Here is a 19,613-nt window from a genome sequence, read left to right as displayed (position 1 = left end):
ATGGTTTAGGCACTTGACACAGCCTGCATTTCACACTTACAGATTCTTCTTTGTAATGGTGTTCTAAAAATATGGTTTTAGAACCACTGCTCCTTGGATGCTTATCAGCTGCATCACCCTGTATTTAGCTTGTATTGACATCAACACAACTATTTGCTACTCTGGTGATGTTTATACAATCTGCAATATCTAGAAAAATGAAATCAATTATGAGGAGTACCTCTTTTTTTCATAATAAAACATTTAGTTTATTTTTTATTTAGTAGGTGTTATCTTTTTCTTGGAAAAAAAAATATAATTTTTTAATTAGAATAATATAGAAAAGGTTTTTCATTTCTGTGCATATCCAATCTCAGTTTTAAAAATGCAACATATAGAACCAATGAGTCGGAAGGGACCTAGACAGATCATTGAGTCCAACCCCCTGCCATGGGCAGGAAGGAGCACTGGGGGTGGCAGGGGTCATAAGACCGCAGCCAGGTGCCTATCCAGTCTCCTCTTGAAGATCTCCAGGGAAGGTGACAGCACCGCCTCTCTGGGAAGCCTATTCCAGGCTCTGGCCACCCTTACAGTGAAGTAGTTCTTCCTAATATCTAACCTAAACCTATCCTCCCTCAGCTTGTGGCCATTGTTCCTGGTGACTCCAAGGGGGGCCCTGTTGAACAGACTTTCCCCGAGTCCCTGCTGCTGGCCCCTGATAAGGTTGTAGGCAGCCACAAGATCCCGCTTCAGTTTCCTCTTGCAGAGACTGAAGGGATTCAGGTCCCTTAGCCTCTCACAGGGCTGCCACAGAGGCCCCCAACCATACGAGTGGCCCTCCTCTGGACCCTCTCCAGGTTCCCCACGTCCTTCTTGAAGTGCGGCGCCCAGACCTGGACACAGTACTCCAGCTGCGGCCTGACCAGCGCCGCATAGAGGGGGAGCAAGACCTCTCTGGACCTGTAAGTGATGCCCCTGTTGATGCAGGACAGGGGCGGTTGGCTCTGCATATTGCTTCAACGCATTGGCAACTCATATTCATCCTGGAGTCAATCCTGACTCCAAGATCCCTCTCTGCCTCTGTGCTGGTTCCCTCTCTCCCTGCACTTGTCCTTGTTGAACTGCATCCTGTTCAGATCCGCCCACTTCTCCAACCTATCCAGGTCTGCCTGGATGCGGTCCCTGCCTGCCGGTGTATTCACTTTACCCCACAGCTTGATGTCACCAGCAAACTTGAACAGGGTGCTCTCCACACCCTCGTCCAGGTTGCTAATGGAGATGTTGAACAGCACCGGCCCAAGGACCAAGCCCTGGGGGACTCCGCTGCCCACACCCTCCCAAGTCAACATCAACTTGTCCACCGCCACTCTCTGGGTGCGCCCCTGGAGCCAGTTTTCCACCCATGTGACTGCATTCGTCAGTGCCGCAGTCCCTCAGCTTGCCTGCCAGAATTGGGTGGGACGCTGTGTCGAAGGCCTTCTGGAAGTCCAAGAAGATGACATCGACTTCTTCCTTCATATCTAAGCTCTTTGTTACCTGGTCGTAGAAAGAGACCAGGTTAGTCAGGCAGGATCGGCCTTGCATGAACCCATGCTGGTTACCCCTCAACATAACTTCCCCTTCAGGGCTCTCACAAATGTGGCCCTTGATAATTTTTTCAAAGACCTTCCCCAGGATAGAAGTGAGGCTGACTGGCCTGTAGTTGCTGGGCTCTTCCTTCCTCCCCTTCTTCAAAATAGGGACCACATTGGCCCTTTTCCAGTCCTCAGGGACTTGGCCTGAGCACCAGGAGTCCTCGAACAGCCATGCCAATGGCTCCGTGGTGACACCAGCCAATTCCCTCAGTACCCACAGATGATATTTGTGAAATATCTTGATATAAAAAGCAGATGTTAAAGTTTGCCATCTTGCTAGTACACCTATTAACAGTGTAGAGCAGGGGTGGGCAAAATGCGGCCCGGGGGCTGGATGCGGCCTGCCAGGCCATTCTATCCGGCCTGCGAGGCCCCTAAAAAATTAAGAAAATTAACATTCATCTTCCCCCTGACTGCCTGTCATGTAGCACTTGATGGCTTGCCAAAACTCAGTAAGCGGCCCTCCGCCCAAAATAATTGCCCACCCCTGGTTTAGAGTGACTCTGGTTGAGTAAGTAAACAATTTGTGGGATGTTTTCTTTTCTTTTAATCAGATTGCTGTTTGGGAACTAGATTACTTGGCTGAAATGAATGCTAAATATAGATGGAATGGGATAGTGTGTTTCATAGCGGAGTTAATGGGTCCTGTAGAATTCTACAGCTTACAGGTTTAAAAGAGCAGGGGAAACAACAAAGTAAGTTCTCTCCTGGTGGTCAGTACTGTAAGATTTCTTCTATACTGGAGATTTAGCTGAATATGGTACAGTGGTAAATAATATTTAATACTTTTGTTTGGTAAATCCTATTGATTTGTTTTTATCTTTGTGTATGTTAAGAATTTTTAGAAACTTCTTGTACAAGTGGTAACTTTACCAAAAACAACTTAATTTTTACCTTAATGTTTTAATTCTGATGATACAGTGGTCTAAGCAAGGTTAAAGTACAAATTACAGTGATTCACTCAATCATGTGATTTAGAGTACTCTGTTTTGAATCTAATTAATAGGTCCAGTGATGATATGTCTGTATTACTGTCTTGTTATCAGATGCTGAAATGGAAAACGCACATAAAACAGACTTAATTTTTAAAACACTCATTTTATTTATTGCAATGAAAGTCCCAGTGAGGAAATTGGTTTTAAATATTTAATGTGAAAATCTGCAACCTGTGAATTCACAAGCCTAAAATTAAAAACAAACCAAAGTACTCACATTTGTTAGAGCTTACGGACTTAGACGAGTCTTCCCTAATGTTGCATGGAGGTCTAACCAAAATGAAAAAAGTTCAGGAGAAGCATCTGCCCCTCTGAAGCTAAAAATAACAAGGACCCTGGGTGTGAGAGAAGTGTTTTTAGAGGGCTGCATTACTGCTGCTGAAACATTGGGTCCTGTAACGAGGCCAGCTGGCTACAGCTATGCTCATGTGTGGAGAGCAAAGATAGCAAGGATGATGTGGCTAGTTAAAACTGCACTTACACATGTGACCTTTCAGTGGAATAGAAGTAGATACAAGACATTTGGCCTGAAATAAGTTGCAATCGTAGTTTCTCCATCTGATTTTGTAACTTACAGTAATAGCTCAGAATGGGAACGGGAGGTTTTCATGTCCCTTGCCCTCAGTTAAATAAAAACTTTTTTCTACCCATGTATTTACACAGCCATCCATAAACTCGCTGTTCTCTTACAAGCCCCTGTCCCATTTTCAAAAGCAATATAGTCAGGAGAATTCAGTGAGTGGTTATTTGGCTAGCTGCCAGAGCTTGGGAAAGAGACAGAGTATTATGAGTATCCTCTCGGACACGTGTCTCAATAGGAAAAACTGGGCTGTTCCCTAAGTGCCTATAAAGTATTAGAACGGAAGGAACCTGTTCCTCAGGCTGTCACACTCTGGAAAGGGTGAGTCAAGAAACTTGTTGGCCCCATTTGATAATTCTAAATTAAGAGGGAGCAAATGTTTGAAGAACTTCAAAACCCAGCTAGACAAAGCTTTGGTTGGGATGATCTAATTGGGGATGGTCCTGCTTTGATCAGGGGGTTGGACTAGATGAGCTCCTGAGGTCCCTTCTAACCCTAACTTTCTATGATTCTATAAAACTGTGCTTTTGATAGGTACCCAGAATACCTTGTTCATGTGATAGAAAGTTATGATAAATGGTAACACTGAACAGTCTTTTACAGACTATAGGACAGGTCAAATGTGAGTATGCAACTTTGGCAAAATGCTGGTACCCCAAAACCTGATCATTTCTTTTATACCTCTGTGACTTCTGCGTTTTTAATGTACAGTCAAAAAATAACACGTTCAAATTACATTTTTCTCATGGTGGAATTTTTTATCACAGAGAACATCTAGACTCAGCAGAAAATTTATCAGACTAACTAACACTTTCTCAACAGTAAAGGGGAATAAAAGGCTCAGGAATAGATTCCCATTCTTTGGGATGGCCCAGATCTTTGCTACCAGTTCAGAACCTGTTCAAACCTAGGGCCTATGTCAACCAGAACTACAGCTGGCAATGAAAAGCCATTACTGCAATGCTATAGTTTTTAATTACCTTTTGTAATTTGAGTTTTGGACAAAAAATTCACATCTTGAAGCAGCAAGATGCATGAAGTAAGCTTATGATTTAGTCATTGAAATTCTTGGCCTATTCTCTCCTCCCATCTGATATCTAGATTGTGATTTAGGGCAGAGACCACAGGTATTATCCTGGCCTGTTAAAATGAATGAAAATGTTACTGCCTTTTCATGATTCAGGATGTTACCCACATCTTGTCACTCATGGAACAATTTAGTTGGGGATGGTCCTGGTTTGAGCAGGGGTTTGGACTAGATGACCTGAAGTCTCTTCCAACCCTCATCTTCTATGATTCTATGATTTTACTACAGTACATACCACAGCTTGATTAGTATACAAGTAAGTAAATAATGCCTGAGTCAGCATAGGAGCAAGTGAGGTAGAATAGGTTTTAAAAACTCTGCTGTTGCAATGAAATATCTTAGAGATGTATAACAATGAACTGAAATATTGAGTTTCTTGCAGTTTGTACAGGCCCAACCCTGGTAGAACTGATTTGAAGGGGATCAGGACCTTACAGTATCATACCCCTTAACAATACCCAGCACTTTTACATATGGAATCATAGAAAATGAGGGTTGGAAGGGACCGCAGGAGGTCATCTAGTCCAACCTCCCTGCTCAAAGCGGGACCATCGCCAGTTGAATTATCCCAATCAAGGCTTTGTCTAACCAGGTCTTAAAAACCTCCATTGGGGATTGGAGAGTCCATTGGAGAGTCCACACCACAGCCTCTCTGAGTAACCTGTTCCAGTGTTGTACTACCCTCCTAGTGAGGGAATTTTTCCTAATAGAGTATCTAGCCTAAATTTCCCTTGCTGCAACTTGAGACCATTGCTCCTTGTTCTGTCATCTGCCACCACTGACAACAGTCTAGCTACATCCTCTTTGGAACCACCCTTAAGGGTGAAGGCTGCTATTAAAATCCCCTCTATCTTCTCTTCTCTAGACTAAATAACCCCTGTTCCCTCAGTCTCTCCTCATAAATCATGTGCCCCAGCCCCCTCACCATTTCTGTTGTCCCCTGCTAAACTCCCTCCAGTTTGTCCATATCCTTTCTGTAGTGGGGGGCCCAAAACTAGACAGTATTCCAGATGTGGCCTCACAGATGCTGAATAGAGGGGAATAATCACTTCCCTTGATTTGCTGGCAGCACTCCTCCCAATGCAGCCCAGGATGCTGTTAGCCTTCTTGGCAACAAGGACACGGTGTTGGCTCATGCTCATCTTATTGCCCACTGTAACCCCAGGTCCTTCCCTGCAGAGCTGCCCAGGCAGTCAGCCCCCAGCCTGTACTGGTGCATGGGATTGTTCTGGCCTAAGTTCAGGACTTTGCATTTGTCCTTATGGAACCTCACAGGATTTCTTTTGGTTCAATCCTCCAATATGTCTAGGTCTCTCTGAACCCTAACCCTACCCTCCAATATATCTACTACTCCTCCCAGTTTGCAAACTTGCTGAAGATGCACTTCATCTCATCTTCCAGATCGTTGATGAAGATATTGAACAAAACCAGCCCCAGGACCAACCCCCGGGGCACTGCATTTGATACTGGCTACCAACTAGACAGTGAGCTATTGACTACTACTCTCTGAGCCTGATGATCCATTATATCAATCTTACAGTTCGTTCATCCTGTCTGTATTTCCTTAGCTTGCTTGTGAGGAAGTTGTGGGATACCATATCAAAAGCCTTGCTAAAATCAAGGTATAGCACATCCACTGGTCTTCCTGCATCCACAGAGCCAGTCATCTTGTCATAGAAGACCATCAGGTTGGTCAGGCATGACTTGCCTTTGGTGAATCCATGCTGACTGTTCTGAATCACTTTGTTCTCCAAGTGCTTAGAAATGGATTCCTTGAGAATCTGCTCCATGATTTTTCCAGGGACTGAGGTGGGACTGGCTGGTCTGTAGTTCCCCAAATCGTCCCTTTCTTAAATATGGGAACTTTATTTGCCCTTTTCCATTCATCAGGGACCTCTCCTGATTGCCATGAGTTTTCAAAGATAATGGCCGGCACTGTAATCACATCAGTCAACACCCTCAGCATCCTCAGGTGCATCCCATCTGCACCCATGGGCTTGTACAACTCCAGCTTTTCAATATAGTCCTTAACCTTTTCTTTCACCACTCTTGGCTGTTCACCTCCTCCAAGCTGTGCTGCCAGGTGCAGTCGTCTGAGCTGACCTTGCCTGTGAAGACTAAGGTGAAAAAGGCATTGAGCATTTCAGCCTTTTCTGCATCGTCTGTCACTAGGTTGTGTACCCCATTCAATAAGGGACCCACATTTTCCTGGTCTTCCTCTTGTTACTAACATAAGTAGAAACCCTTCTTGTTACCCTTCCATGTCCCTTGCTAGCTGCAACTCCAATTGCACTTTGGACTTCCTGACTTTATCCCTGCATACCCGAGAAATAGTCTTATACTTCTCTCTACTTGTTTGTCCAAGGTTCCACTTATGAGCTTGCTTTCTGTGATTTAGCTTACTGAAGAGTTCCCTGCTAAGCCAAACTGGTTTTCTGCCATACTTGCTAGTCTTCCTAGACACTGGGATGTTTTGTTTCTGTACTCTCAATAAGGTTTCTTTAAATTACAGCCAGCTGTCCTGTGGACTCCTCTCCCCTTCCCTGTCCATGAGTTCCCTGAGCAAATCAAAGTCTGCTTTTCTGAAGTCCAGGGTCCTTACTCTGATGTTCTCCTTCCTTCTGTTCCTCAGGATCCTCAACTCAGTCATATACTTTCTTTTAGGTATGATGGAGAGTTCTTCTCTGGAAATTGCCCTGGAAAATGATACACAAGAAGAAGGAAAGCTTTATGAAGTTGATTCCTTAAATAACCTAAACAAACTAAATGTTTGTTCTGATGGATCTCAACACCTGCTAAGTATGTATATTGGATAATGTTTAACAACTATTCTGAACAGACAGCGGGTGATGAAAAAATGAATGTATGAATGTAGTTGGCATTTGGAAGTAATTTATTTACCATAGGCATGTTTTTACTAAATCTTTAAGCAGGTGGGCCAGATCCCTGGGTAATATAAATCAAAATGATAGCTTCATTGATGTCAACGGCATGGTGCAAACGTGTGCCACTTAAGGACTGAGCACAATACGTGCATGTCAATCTTAGTATTGAAAAGACATTAAATTCTGTTAAAATATAGTTATCTCAAAAATCATCACACTTGGCTCCCTTTAAATGGGAAACACAAGAATTGGCATACTGGACCAGACCTACCATCCAGCTACACCAGTACAATCTCTCATTGTTACTGGTAGTAGATTCTTGTTGGCAAGTCCCATAAGGCAAAGGATTCATAGTGGAATCTGAGCCACACATCACTCCAAGCCATAGCATCCAGGTCATGTCTGAGGCACTGGCATTGTCCATTATGTTGCAGGAATAATGAAGTGATTTCTCTCTCTCTGGTAGTTTTTGCAAACACTAAAACTAATATAAATGATAAGAGAAGGGTAAGACCAGCAATTGAAACAATTCTTATTTCTGTTTGTACTTTTAAGGAATGGCTCTTGATAGTGTGAAATAGCTACCTGAAGAACTCTGTGACCCTATCTAGATTTGTAATTCAGGCAAGCTCATTTCTCAGTTTCAGAATTGCACTGACCTGGTTTTACTTCTTTTATATATGTTATATGACAAGAATATTTTAGCAATGTGCTCAGCTCCTTTGTGATCTGAAAGCACTGTAAAAGCTAAAGTTTTTGGCAGCATTCCATATTGTGTTGTTTGAATAGGTACAGAAACCTGCATTTACATCCTTCATTTAGTGGCATAATTTTATACTTTTGAAATTTATCTGGAGAATAGCTATACAGTAACAGCCTTATTTAAATGAATTTTAAATGAGACAAAAGTGGAACTGGCCATTCAACTACACCATTAAAGATAATTGCTAGAAGAAATGTCAGGTGATACCTGTGTTTAGATTCAAGAAGAGTTAAAAATACACTGATTTTGGGGAGGATATGGGAGATAAGGAATATGTGCTCTTAACCTTCCTCTTAGCCCGTGAGGCTGAACATCTTGCAAATAGCTCTACTACTGAGTCCTAAGTATTCTAAAGCTAATAACTACAATGGCATCAGCTGCCAGACACAATGGAAGGATCCCATATCAAAAATGATAGACATCTATCATATTATTTTATCATATAGGCCTTCCTAGTGTTCTCATTTTAGTGAAAAGGTGTGAGCATATAATAAATCTGTTCAAGAGTCAAAATATTTTTGTGTTGCCCACCTAGATTTCATGTGTAGTTGTTTTAAGCAGCATTCTTCACTTTTGAAATATGGTTGTATGAGTGCTGCTGGGTGCAGGAGTTGCCTACTAATGGCTGTATTTGAGCAGCAGATGGGAGCAGTCCTGTGCGTGTGCTTTTTCTATCTATTACTGAAGTGCTTCAAATTGTTTTAGATTGTGACTCTTTAAATATGGTTGTTAATGCTTGGAGGTTTCTATGGACATTGCTCTCACTGGTAGAGTGTTCTCAAAAGGAATGTCTACTAATGCAAAATGGGTTGCATTCAATTCAGATTCCGATTCAGCCCGAATCAGGGACAATGTTTTGATCTGTTGATTTAGATCACTGTCCATGATTCGATTCGACCAAATCTGAATCTGAACATTCAATGGTGATTCAGAGAATCAGCAATTCGGCCACAGACAAAGCTTTAAATGTTTTTTCTACATCCCACAGGAGCATGGGAGGGCCCCCTGTGCACTTGGCAGTGGACCTGGAAGTAGACCAGAAGTATTTCCGGTCCATGTCTGGGTCCCCCGGGGAGTGCACTGGGGGGCCCTCCCACACCCCTCTGGCTCAGTGATCACCTGCAGGGGGAACCCTGGGTGCCCCCCCAGACCCAGGAAACACCAGTTGCCGAGCCAGGGGGATACGGGGGTGCCCTGCACGCACTTCCCAGCAGACCTGGAAGTGGACCAGAAGTGCTTCTTGTTCAGTTCTGGGTCTTCTGCCAAGCGTGCTGGAGAGCCCCCTGCACTCCTGTGGGACTCTCTATCCACCCCAGCATTGTAGCATTCACAAGCCTCCTGGTACCTTGAGGTATGTAGAAAAAACATTTAAAGCTGTGTCTATGTCCGAATCTCTGAATCTCTCCAAATCAATTCGGAAGGTTCTGATTTGATTCGGAGAGATTGAAGGGTGTCTTGATTTGATTCGGATTTGGAGATTTGGCCACCAAATCAGGCCAAATCTCCACCAAATCGAATCAGGGACCAAAGCGTCATATAACCCTAATATCTACATTGTGTTGGATGGTGCTCTGAGGCATCATCATGAAAACAAGCCGTGCCCACTCACACCCACTCCCTATGTGCCACGTAACAAGGACGTGTCATGTAGCTGCCACAGGAGCAGTGCTCAATGTGCCAGATGCTGTCCAAATGAGCATGCCCACAACTGAGAACATGACATTGGGTACAGGACAAGGAACGATTATGTGATATGATTTTGGCATGTGGCCTATGCAGGGTGGTAGTGAGTTGGTGGGGATTATTTTCATGGTCCTGAACACTGACACAATTTATATATGCTCAAAGAGTTTGTACTCTTTACAGTCCTCAGCCACTTAATATTGAGTCATGTGTGAAATCCTGGATCTCTTTGCTACAGAGCAGACAAAAAGGTTGCTAGATTAAGTAAGCGTTTTTCACCTGATAACCATTGAAAATGCCTGGGAATCAGTTTCCATTTTCTACAGTAGATGCCTCAACTGCTTTAAAAATAATGCCTTGAATGTTTGTGAAGCAGTTCACATGGCCTTCCTTTAGCTCAGTAGCTAAATATGACCTGGCTAACCCAAATACATTAGAAATCATTTTAAAAGCTATTTTAAAATTAAAAGACTTCTAATTGTTGTGGTAGGAGCTACACAGCCATTTTTGTATGCTTCAGAACATAAAATGGTCCCACTGTTTGCAGCTTGGCCAGAGTCCTTGTTCACTGATTCCTTACAATGGCTGGCACATTGAGCCAGTTGACTAGTGAGAAGTGTTCATTAGGCAGAGCAAACAAGTAGTATTTATAAGAACTCTATTGATAGCTTACTGTGCTTGAAAGACTGTGGCAGCAACTCCCCATTATTATTATTCTGGCTAGGAAGCAATATCTGTGGTATTGGCACTTAGCACATAATGCCTTTATTATGGAAGCTGAGGGACTAACAAAAAGCCCCAAATATTAAAAAGGCTTCAATTTATCCACAGGCAGGAGCACACTAAATGCAATAAAGAGAAACAAAAAGGCTCCCACAGATAGATCTCTTACTAGTTCTATGAATTGCTCAAACCTCAGGTTTGCTCATTATCAAAATGTTGTTGTGGCATAGGCATCCTTTCCCCATCTTTATTGCTACCAGCACAATGTAAGTCCCTGAAAAATTGTCACCAGCTGAAAGTCACATTGAATGTGAAACCTAGAAATACCATTTTCACAGATGCATGATTCTTTTCAGGTACATCAGCTATAGAGGTAGGTGAGCTAAATGTCACACTTAATCTGGTCCTGCACACACTTCTAACACATGCTATTTCAGCTGTAGCTTTCTGGAAAGCTTTCTGGGACAGACTGAAGTTACACAAGCCCAAAAGAGAGAAGAAAATAGTAGTTAAAGTGGTACTTAAGTATGGGGTTAGAAGCTTGCTTATAAAGTGTAAAACTCAGATTCATACAAATCTCTTGCCAGCATTCAGGGAGTTTAAAGAAAATCCATTTCCTGTTCCCACTGTCTTCGCTACCCAGAGGTCCATCTCCACTCCTCACTGGCCTGTTTTTGTCTTGATGGCACTTACTGACCTTTCACTCAACAGAGGTTTTAAAAAGTACCAGGCAGATTTAACTCTCAGATTTCAGTAGAGGCGATGCCCTTTACTCCCCCATCCTATATCTTCTTGATGGCTAGCTAGTGGCCCTGCCGCCTGTGGGCAAATGTGTTAAATTTATATATACTAGAGGTGGCTGGAAGATGACAGTTCCATTTTGTGATGACTTCTGACATTCCAAACCTTGTTTTTGTTCTGTAATAGAATAAAAATGTAACATTTTTAATGTTTCCATGAGGTCAATTTATTTCAAAGCATCCCCTTTCAAATAATGAAAAAAAGTCATGTTTTCCATCTGGAGCTCCTTCTTCTGCTTTCTGGGAGGGACCAGAATCTGGACCTCAGAAACCCTCTTGATGAAAACTTTATTGGAATTATGTCTTTGCAAATTGTTTCAGCTCCAAAGAAACAGCATTGCTGGATGAAAATAGTTTTGTTAAAAATGTTTCAAGTAGCTGAATATATACTAACTTCTGGCACTGTGTACATTGAATCTATATAAATAAAACTTTTTTTTCTTTTTCCTTTCTTGTGCAATAGCATAAGAAACAAATGGGTTGAGAGCCAAATTCAGTGACCTCTGTGCAGCCCCACTGCTGTCAATTGCACTGGTGAAACTGTTTGTAAATTAGTAAATAATTTGACTGATGATTCACAAGGTGCATAGAATGTAGCTCACTTTTAATCAGTGGCACTGGCTTGAATGGGTTATTAGGAGTGAAAAGCCATCAATCTGAATATGCCTATGAAGCAGATCTGTTGAATAAGGTATGCTATTTTCACATATCCTCCACTTTGAAACAGTCTCCTCTTTGACTGAAATTCTAAGATGATAATGATGTGGTAATTGTGTTCTATCTAGGAAAAGAGATGAATTCAAGCCATAAACTTCTAGACTTAGATCCAAAGCTTGGGTGTATTCTGGGTTCTCTCTGATTAGAACTGGAGGTATTTTGTCATATTTGTTCTAAATGATTTTAATACAATTTCTTACCACAATATTATTTTCCATCTTACTGCAGACCAGGAAGAGGAGAACACAGGTGATGGTTGGATGACATGGAGTAGCATAAGAAGCCAATGTGTGTTCTTCGTTACATTGATCATTACGTTGATTGTCAGTTTGGCACTTGTTTCATTTGTAATTATCTTAATAAGTAAGTAAAACACAAACAGGCTCTTATAAACAATATGCGCTCCTAAGGGAGCAAAGTGAGGAAAGCTATTGGGCTACATTGTAATTTGCTGTTGTAACACAAGATTGGTTATTGAATTAGAAAGTGGTTCTCAACCTTTCTAGATTCAAGGCACTGCTTCTTAAGCCCAAGGAGCACCCCTCATTAGACTAAAGGCACCCCTTGCCAGGTCTTAGTTTTCACTTGGTTTTTGACTAAGTAAAAATAAAAGAGCAATTTTTCTGTTGCAGGCAACTCAGAAAGATCAGAATGGCCTTTTTAGCTCTATGGATTCCTGTTTGAAATCTCTGGATTTATCTTGTGAATTATGTTTGCACACCTAACAGTGCTAACCTTACATCACCCTGGAACATACTTGGAAGGTTTTCAAGGCACCCCAGGGTGCTATAGTATCCTAGTTGAGAATCACTGAATTAGACAGACATTGAGCCTGGGGCTGCTGGATCTAAAAGCCTGGGCCACTACTGCTTGAGATAAAAGCTCTGCCTCAACGCAAAAATTTTGCAGACTCGTAGACTCTTGTATTATTCAGTATGCTGCCTTCTGAATGGCTGTGATGTAAGGATTTCATCTAAAAGCTAGCAAAGTTCCTTACAAAACAAAAAAGGATACATGTTTTTTTTTTCAAGATAGAAGAAATATGTATCTTCCAAAATGTTAAGTGACAGATATTCGCTGGTGTGTGGCTTGGTTCTGACACAGATGCCAAGGAATTACTCAGACTTGCTTAATTGGCTCTGGAATCATGTCTGGCTCTTTCTGTAACATTGCAGCAAGGTTAACTAGAACCATCCCATCATGACATGGAATAAGGATTAATTCAGCTAAAATTGTAATAGATAGGAAAGAAAGAATTAAGTCAGGTCAGCAGGTCAACTTTTAAATAGCTTGTTTAACTTTCCATGCTGCTTTATCAATTGAGCTCAGCAACAGTATTTTACAGTACTCCATACCTTAAAAGAGGATTTTAAGCAACCTGTACTTGACCTTGGGGTGGTAAGAAGAAAAGTTTAAATATAAACCAGTAGAGCTAGGTAGTGATCTCTGAAATCATTGGCTGTAAAATCAAGTACTTTCAGTCTGACTGTTTTGTCAAGACATGTTTTGAAAACAATTTTTCCTTTTCATTTCCAGACAAAAATTCAGTCCTGGTGTGATTCCACTAACATGGAAGGACTAATGCTAGGGATGAATTTAACTCAGTGTGTAGGAAGGTGTTTAGTTTTTATTATTCAGAGACAGCTGAAGGTTCCTGTGCAAGCAGTTGAGTGAAAATCATTTGGAAGAAAGAAATCCTCAAACAAAAGGAGTCTGAAAAGTCAGATAACTTGAAATTGTTCCATAGTAGCAATCTGCATGGATTACTGCTGCTTGTTTGAGGTGGTTAAGGTAATGCTGTCAAGCCAACAGCCACAGACTACCAGATATTCCCAGGGACTCACCTATTTGGTGTTTACCACTGACTCAGTGTTATTGCATAGAATAGAGCATGACGTATATTATGTTGACTGAGAACTCTGTTGTGATAAGAACTTGTGACCCTTTGAAATCATGATGTCTCTACCTATATTGTAGTCATTAATGGGCTACAAAGCAGAAAGGACTGTTCCCTCCTCTCATTTCATAACAGGAAATTATTATCTACTCTGCCCTGAACTGCACCCAAGGACACCATTTCTGGACACACTGAAAAGCACAACAGTGCCAAGGAAATAAAGGGTGCACATAATATCTTGAATACTATGTCTGGGAAGACCCTTTATATTTTTTTATACTGAGCTCCAAATTTGCTCTGTTGCAGATCTGGTAGAAATGAAGGAATAATATGGCCCTCTAGTGGTTAGACAGCAAAATGGCTAAGGATCGTGATTCTGCAGTTATTAAAGGAGTTGCTCTTGGGCTAAGCCTCTAAAAGATGTAGAGGTTTATTTTTGGACCTATAGTACTAGGGTCATTCAGCTATTCTATGGTATATTCACAATCTGCAGGCATAGATTTACTTTGGAATGACACTCAACTGTTGGATGTGAACTCTAGCCAACAGCAAAACCTTGGGATAAGTTTTGACTAATGTGAAAAGGCTCAAGCATGCAATGTACTGGCTTTATTTGCATATGTGAATAAGGTTGCTTGTATTCCAAAGAGAGGATAAGAGAATACTAACATCTGTAGGACTTCCTCACTTCTGAAGGCAGAGGCCTAAGCTTTAGGAAATGATGAGGCTTAGTTCTATTTCTACACTTTGGTCATTTTTTTGTAATAACAGTGTGGAGAGACACATTGGACACAGACAACTGTGACAAACATCGGATGCAAAAGTGACAATTTTCATACAACAAATGTAGAATTGACAATTTTCACCCAATCTTGGCACAGAAAGTGGTTTATAACCATGACCAGACACAAGTGCATGGCTGCAGACTGCATAAAAAATGGCCAATCTGGGATAAATCTGACAGATGAATACATTTCAAAACGTAGCATCTTCTGTAACTTCTTTTGAGTCTCCAGAGTCTGGTATAGACTTCTTGCCCCTTGGGCAGGGGGCTGGACCCGATCATCTTTCAAGGTCCCTTCCAGCCCTAATGTCTATCAGGTCTATGAAATCTGCACTGCCTCTCAGCCTCAGAGCTGTTTTCAGAATGGGAGGGAGGAAAGGGAGCAGAGGGAGTTTGGTTTGGGATTTTTTCAGTCTCTGCTGGAGGGTGAGGTGGGTGTCTTGGAAACCTCCCTTTCCCAACCCCCCAAGGTAGGAGGCTCCAATTCACCTGCCCCACCCTCAAGCGCCAGCTGAGTAACCCCTCGAACAAGCTCCCTTTGCTTCCTTTCCTCCCTCCCATTCTGAAAACTGTGCAGGCTGAGAGAGGGAGCAGGGGCCATTGGTAAAGGAAACCGGCTGCAGCTAGCAGTTAGATTCTTCTTCCCCCTGGAACCAATAGTGAACTTCTGTTTGGTCTGGGGAATCATTGTAACTCAGACCACTTCCTGTAAAGCAATGAGTTACAGTGGAGAACTGCACTTCTGTCTGCCCATTGTGCTCAGACACAGGGTGAATCTTGTAGCCTTTAAATCAGGAAATTTCCTGTAGGATTCAGAAATTGAACTAGTGCAGTTATTGCATTAGACTACACAAAAATGAAAAAGTGAAAGTAGTTTTTTAAAGTATTTAGTTAGCTTTCCAGATATAACTGTCTCCCACTAGGCTCCTGAACTTATCTTCAGCTTGCTGTGTATTTGAGCACAGTAAATGTCCCAACCCTGTGATGATAAAACCCTTAATTAACTCATTTAACATAACACATTTTTATTTTAAAGTTCAGACTGGAAAGAAGATGGACCAAGTGTCAAGCAGACTGGAGTTTGAAAAGAACAACATAGAAGAGCTTAAGAAAATAAACAATTTGCTGTTAAAGCATCTAAACCAATCTGGATTCATGGAGAAGGAAGGAGATCTTGTTAGAGGTCAAACCACATCAATTCCTGTTCTTCATGAGCATTGATTTACCCACTTGGAGCTGGAAGAAACAGGGCAGCAACCATTTTGTGCAATGAAATCTATTTTCAGTCTATACATTTACTTTAATTTGGTCTTCTGTGCAGTCAGGTGGGTACTTAACTATTCTGGCTCAATATGCTCCCTAACTATTATAAGAGCACTAGAAAAACAATTGGAAGGGAATGGATCTGTGCAAGCTGCTATTACTACTGCACAGATGTATAGTCAATACCCCTTTTGGTTTGTTCCAACTTGATGCTATGGATACATATCCTTAGATCTGGCATTTGATTACCAGAGCTCTCAGATACTGCAGACAGCTCTGTATGAGTAAAGTAAGGATTTGTGCCCAAATTTCTAGTATTTTCTAAATTTAAAATAAAAACATTGTAATTGATCCTGATTGAAGTGATTGTAATTTTATATTATGGGGCTGTTAGAGCTGATCCTGCACTTCACAATACACTTATCAGCAGGGCTTCACAAAGCCTCAGAAGTCTGCCTGTAAGGGCCTTACCCTTGTACTATTCCTAAAAAGAAATTACTGTTTCTTTTATAACATAATGAAGTTTTCAATGAGAAGCATTCAGCTGAGTCCATGTTTACTGCTTCTTTTTACTAATTATCAGGGGAAAAAAATCATATATTTGCTTGGAGTTTATTTGTGTAAGGAATAATCGATGATGAGAACATCACTTCTAAATAAACTTGCTGCTTCTGTCCTGTGGCCTGATGTTTTACTTATGCCTAGTTAAATATATTGTCTTGATGCTTCTTTTACAACACCAGACTTTATTTTAGCAAAAATGTTTTCCAACACATCAAATTCAGCCCAGGCTAAAAGTGAAAAAAGCGGCTACCAATTTGTTAATTGTTTGGGGCCTCAAATATGTTGTCCATGAATGGCACTAAATTGCCCAATCTCCGGACCGTCAATTAACAGTTTAAAGAAAGAGCTAAATGCTGGGTGCTCCATTTTGTGAGGTGATCTTGTAAAGTACTCCCCTTTCAGGATGAATACAGAACCTGATGCAGGCCTTTGCTCAGAGTGTAGTTTCTCTAGCTTAGCATCGAGCCATGTTGGACTGAGGATGACAGGGCTTAGCGGAAGAGAATGTGAGCTGCTGCTACCTAGGTTCTACTTCAGGGGTGGGCAATGATTTCAGCTGGAGGGCCACTTACCAAGTTTTGGCAAGCTGTTGAGGGCCACATAGGTAACTCTGCCCCTTGACAGGTACCTGGCTCCCTGGTTGCCACCTTGTGACCAGAAGTCCTGCTCCCTAACCCCTAACCTTTGCCACCATGAGTTCCTCCCCTTGGCCCTGGGAAGTACTCCTTTCAGCAAGAGGTTTTGCCATCTCGGAACCAGAAAAATACCAAATTATAGTCTAACACTCAAACATCTACAACATTCATTAATTTGATTTCAAAATACATTTTTGTCTTGATTTACATGCGTTTGTATAGTGAACAACAAAATCACAAGGGAGTAATGGTCTGTTTAAAAAGTTTTATTGATTGAAAATCCCTGCTATTACAACAAGGGACACAAATATCTTATGGACAACTTGACTTTGATGTAATATGACTCTGTGTTCAGTGGAGGCAATCAAATTCCACTTTGGGCAGAAACATGGGCCTTGCAAGAGCAAAGGGATTAATTCTGCCAACCACTAACACAGGACATATTGTATATTACACGCCCTTTTTTTTCTTGATTTGATTTTTTTCATTTTCTTTACTACTGAAATGACGTTTCCATGAAAACATAATCTTTATTAAAAGAGCTCCTCAGCTTCTACTACAAATAACTCAGCTGGATGTCCAGTTGTCTCGTTTGGACAGCTAAATTAGTTGCTGCAAAGATGATGAGAACGTGACACCTAAAGGATTATAATAACAAATAAAGAATCAGCAATGTGAAGAAATGAACCCTAAAAACAAAAACAAACATCTTTTATATTTTTTGTAAATTAATGGTGAAATATGAAGGAAAAGCTTTCCCAGTGCTCTGACAATTTAACAGTTTTGATGAGTTGTCTCAAGTCCTTCCCTGAACTGCCAGCTACTTTTTAATAGCAACAGTAAGTCTCAACTCCCTTATGTGCAGTCTATTCACTGTAACTGCTTTCAAATTCTCTGTCACATGCTGACACACATCCATTCTTGTTAACCACTGGAAAACAATTCTTGTATTTGTCATTCAGTGATTCTCAAACGTGGATTTGTCACAACTCTTGTTGCAAACATTGCAGCTATCAGGGTAGCTTGTGGTTTCAAGTGAAACTGATGCTACTAGTCTATAGATTTTTCTGGCAGGAGAGAGCATAAATAAAATCTGTGCTTCCAGCACTATTCCCCAAGGGAATTAATGTTTCCCCGTTACTGTGATCTTGGCATCAATTACTATTAATCTAGTCACATAATCAAGGTTTAAAGAAAAGCTACTTGCTCCAGTCTTTCTATTATGCATCAAATATAGTGCTTTTTTCTAAGGCTTGATCCTGTGAGGTGCTGAAGATCATACCATGTGACCTACTTCACATTCACAAGCCAAGCTACCTAGAGGGGAAAAACTGCCTTTGGCTTTTAATGGAGCTGACGAAGGCCAAAACCTTGCAAGGATGCTCAGCATCGCAGGATTGAGCCCTAAATCATTTTAAAATGATCATTCTCTTCCCCTATTGGTATATTTGGATAATCTTCAGAACATATTTAGTCTGTGAAAATCTGTAAAATAGATCCATACTAAAATCCAGTGAAGAAGAATACTATACACTACAAAGAAAATAGTTACTGTCTCTTTCAAGGTGCAGACAGAAAACACCATGAGTTAACACCATGAGTTAGACCCACCCTCCTGACCCAACAGACGTAAACTGTTGGGTTGTGAGGGTTGGGAATTGAGCTCCAGTTTGGAGTCAATCCAGGTCTGCAGCCTCTTCCCCTAGCTCTGTCCCTCTCTCCCCCGCTTCCAGCTCCAATGGTGTTTCAGGATGGGAGGGGGAGAAGGTAGGAGAGAGAGGTCCATTCTGGGGTTTCTTTAGCCTGTGCGGGGGAGGGGTGCCTTGAATCCCCCCCTTGTGGTGAGATCCAACCCACCCATCCGTTCCCTTCCAGTATGGTTGTGCAAACCCCAGAATGGACCTCCCTCTCCTGCCTTCTCCCTCTTCCATCCTGAGACAGCATCGGGGTAGGGCTGGACTGCAGTAGCCCAGTCACTGAAGCAGACACAAGTTAAAGAAGGCACTCTGCTTTGGAGCACCTTCACTTCATCACTTCATTCATATAATTTGTCATGCAATTGGAGTGCTCTGCAGCCTTGCTCTTCTGGTAGAGCACTTTCAAGGGGCTGATCGTGTGACAAATGTAATTTCTGTCTGCGCCTTCAGAGCAGCTCACTTGCCAAATTCCCAGAGACATGAAATAAGCTGTCCCATTCTTAAGCAAACAACACTCAATCCTGAAGATTTCTCCAGCTGATGTCCCCCTTGAAATTCCCATTCCTGAGCAAAGTAACTGAGAGCGCCATTGAGTAACCATCAACCTCCAAAAATCTGAGATCAACCAGTATTCTGGATGCCTCAGTCAACCTTGCTGCAGCCATAGACATAGGTATGACTTCCCTGTTCACAGCACTGGACCTGTGCAAGAAGCTGTATCCACCCTATAGACCTAATTTGTCAAAATGGTGAAAAGCCTCAGGGTCCTCTTCACTGAACTTGAATGACCAGGTAGAATCAGCCCCAAAAATGCTGCCTTTATCCTCCAGATTTCTGGCAAACATGATTTCTTTCTCTCAGACAAGGACCTAGCCATAGTAATCCATGCATTATAACTCCTAGGAGAAATTATTGCAAATGATTGTG

General features: G+C 41.7%; 1 protein-coding gene across 4 annotated transcripts; it reads left to right on the top strand.

The window, feature by feature from the left end:
• The first annotated feature begins 1,436 nt into the window (after positions 1–1,436).
• On the top strand, positions 1,437–16,465 carry LSMEM1 (leucine rich single-pass membrane protein 1). Of its 4 annotated transcripts, none has more exons than XM_090042291.1 (4): positions 1,437–2,124; positions 6,940–7,074; positions 12,075–12,209; positions 15,564–16,465. In XM_090042291.1, the coding sequence occupies exons 2-4, from the start codon at positions 6,942–6,944 to the stop codon at positions 15,746–15,748; spliced, it is 453 nt and encodes a 150-aa protein (XP_089898417.1). In that variant the 5' UTR covers positions 1,437–2,124; positions 6,940–6,941; the 3' UTR covers positions 15,749–16,465. The 4 variants fall into 4 exon arrangements, with proteins under 4 accessions (XP_089898417.1, XP_089898413.1, XP_089898416.1 ...); XM_090042287.1 differs by lacking the exon at positions 1,437–2,124 and adding an exon at positions 2,154–2,308; XM_090042290.1 differs by lacking the exon at positions 1,437–2,124 and adding an exon at positions 2,288–2,381.
• The last annotated feature ends 3,148 nt before the right edge of the window (positions 16,466–19,613 follow it).

The sequence above is a fragment of the Crocodylus siamensis genome, chromosome 4, assembly GCF_052110815.1.
Source record: "Crocodylus siamensis isolate JL-2025a chromosome 4, ASM5211081v1, whole genome shotgun sequence".
NCBI classification, from domain to species: domain Eukaryota; kingdom Metazoa; phylum Chordata; order Crocodylia; family Crocodylidae; genus Crocodylus; species Crocodylus siamensis.
The sequence above is the reverse complement of the archived record's forward strand: the minus strand, read 5'-3'. Positions and strand labels throughout refer to the sequence as shown.

Bases quoted from the DNA above. Each gene is read 5' to 3' on its own strand.
- LSMEM1 (XM_090042287.1), top strand. From the start codon at position 2,218: ATGGAATGGGATAGTGTGTTTCATAGCGGAGTTAATGGGTCCTGTAGA. The intron at 2,309-6,939 runs GTAAGTTCTCTC...ACTTTCTTTTAG, and splicing joins AGAGCAGGGGAAACAACAAA to GTATGATGGAGAGTTCTTCT. The intron at 12,210-15,563 runs GTAAGTAAAACA...TTTATTTTAAAG, and splicing joins ATTTGTAATTATCTTAATAA to TTCAGACTGGAAAGAAGATG.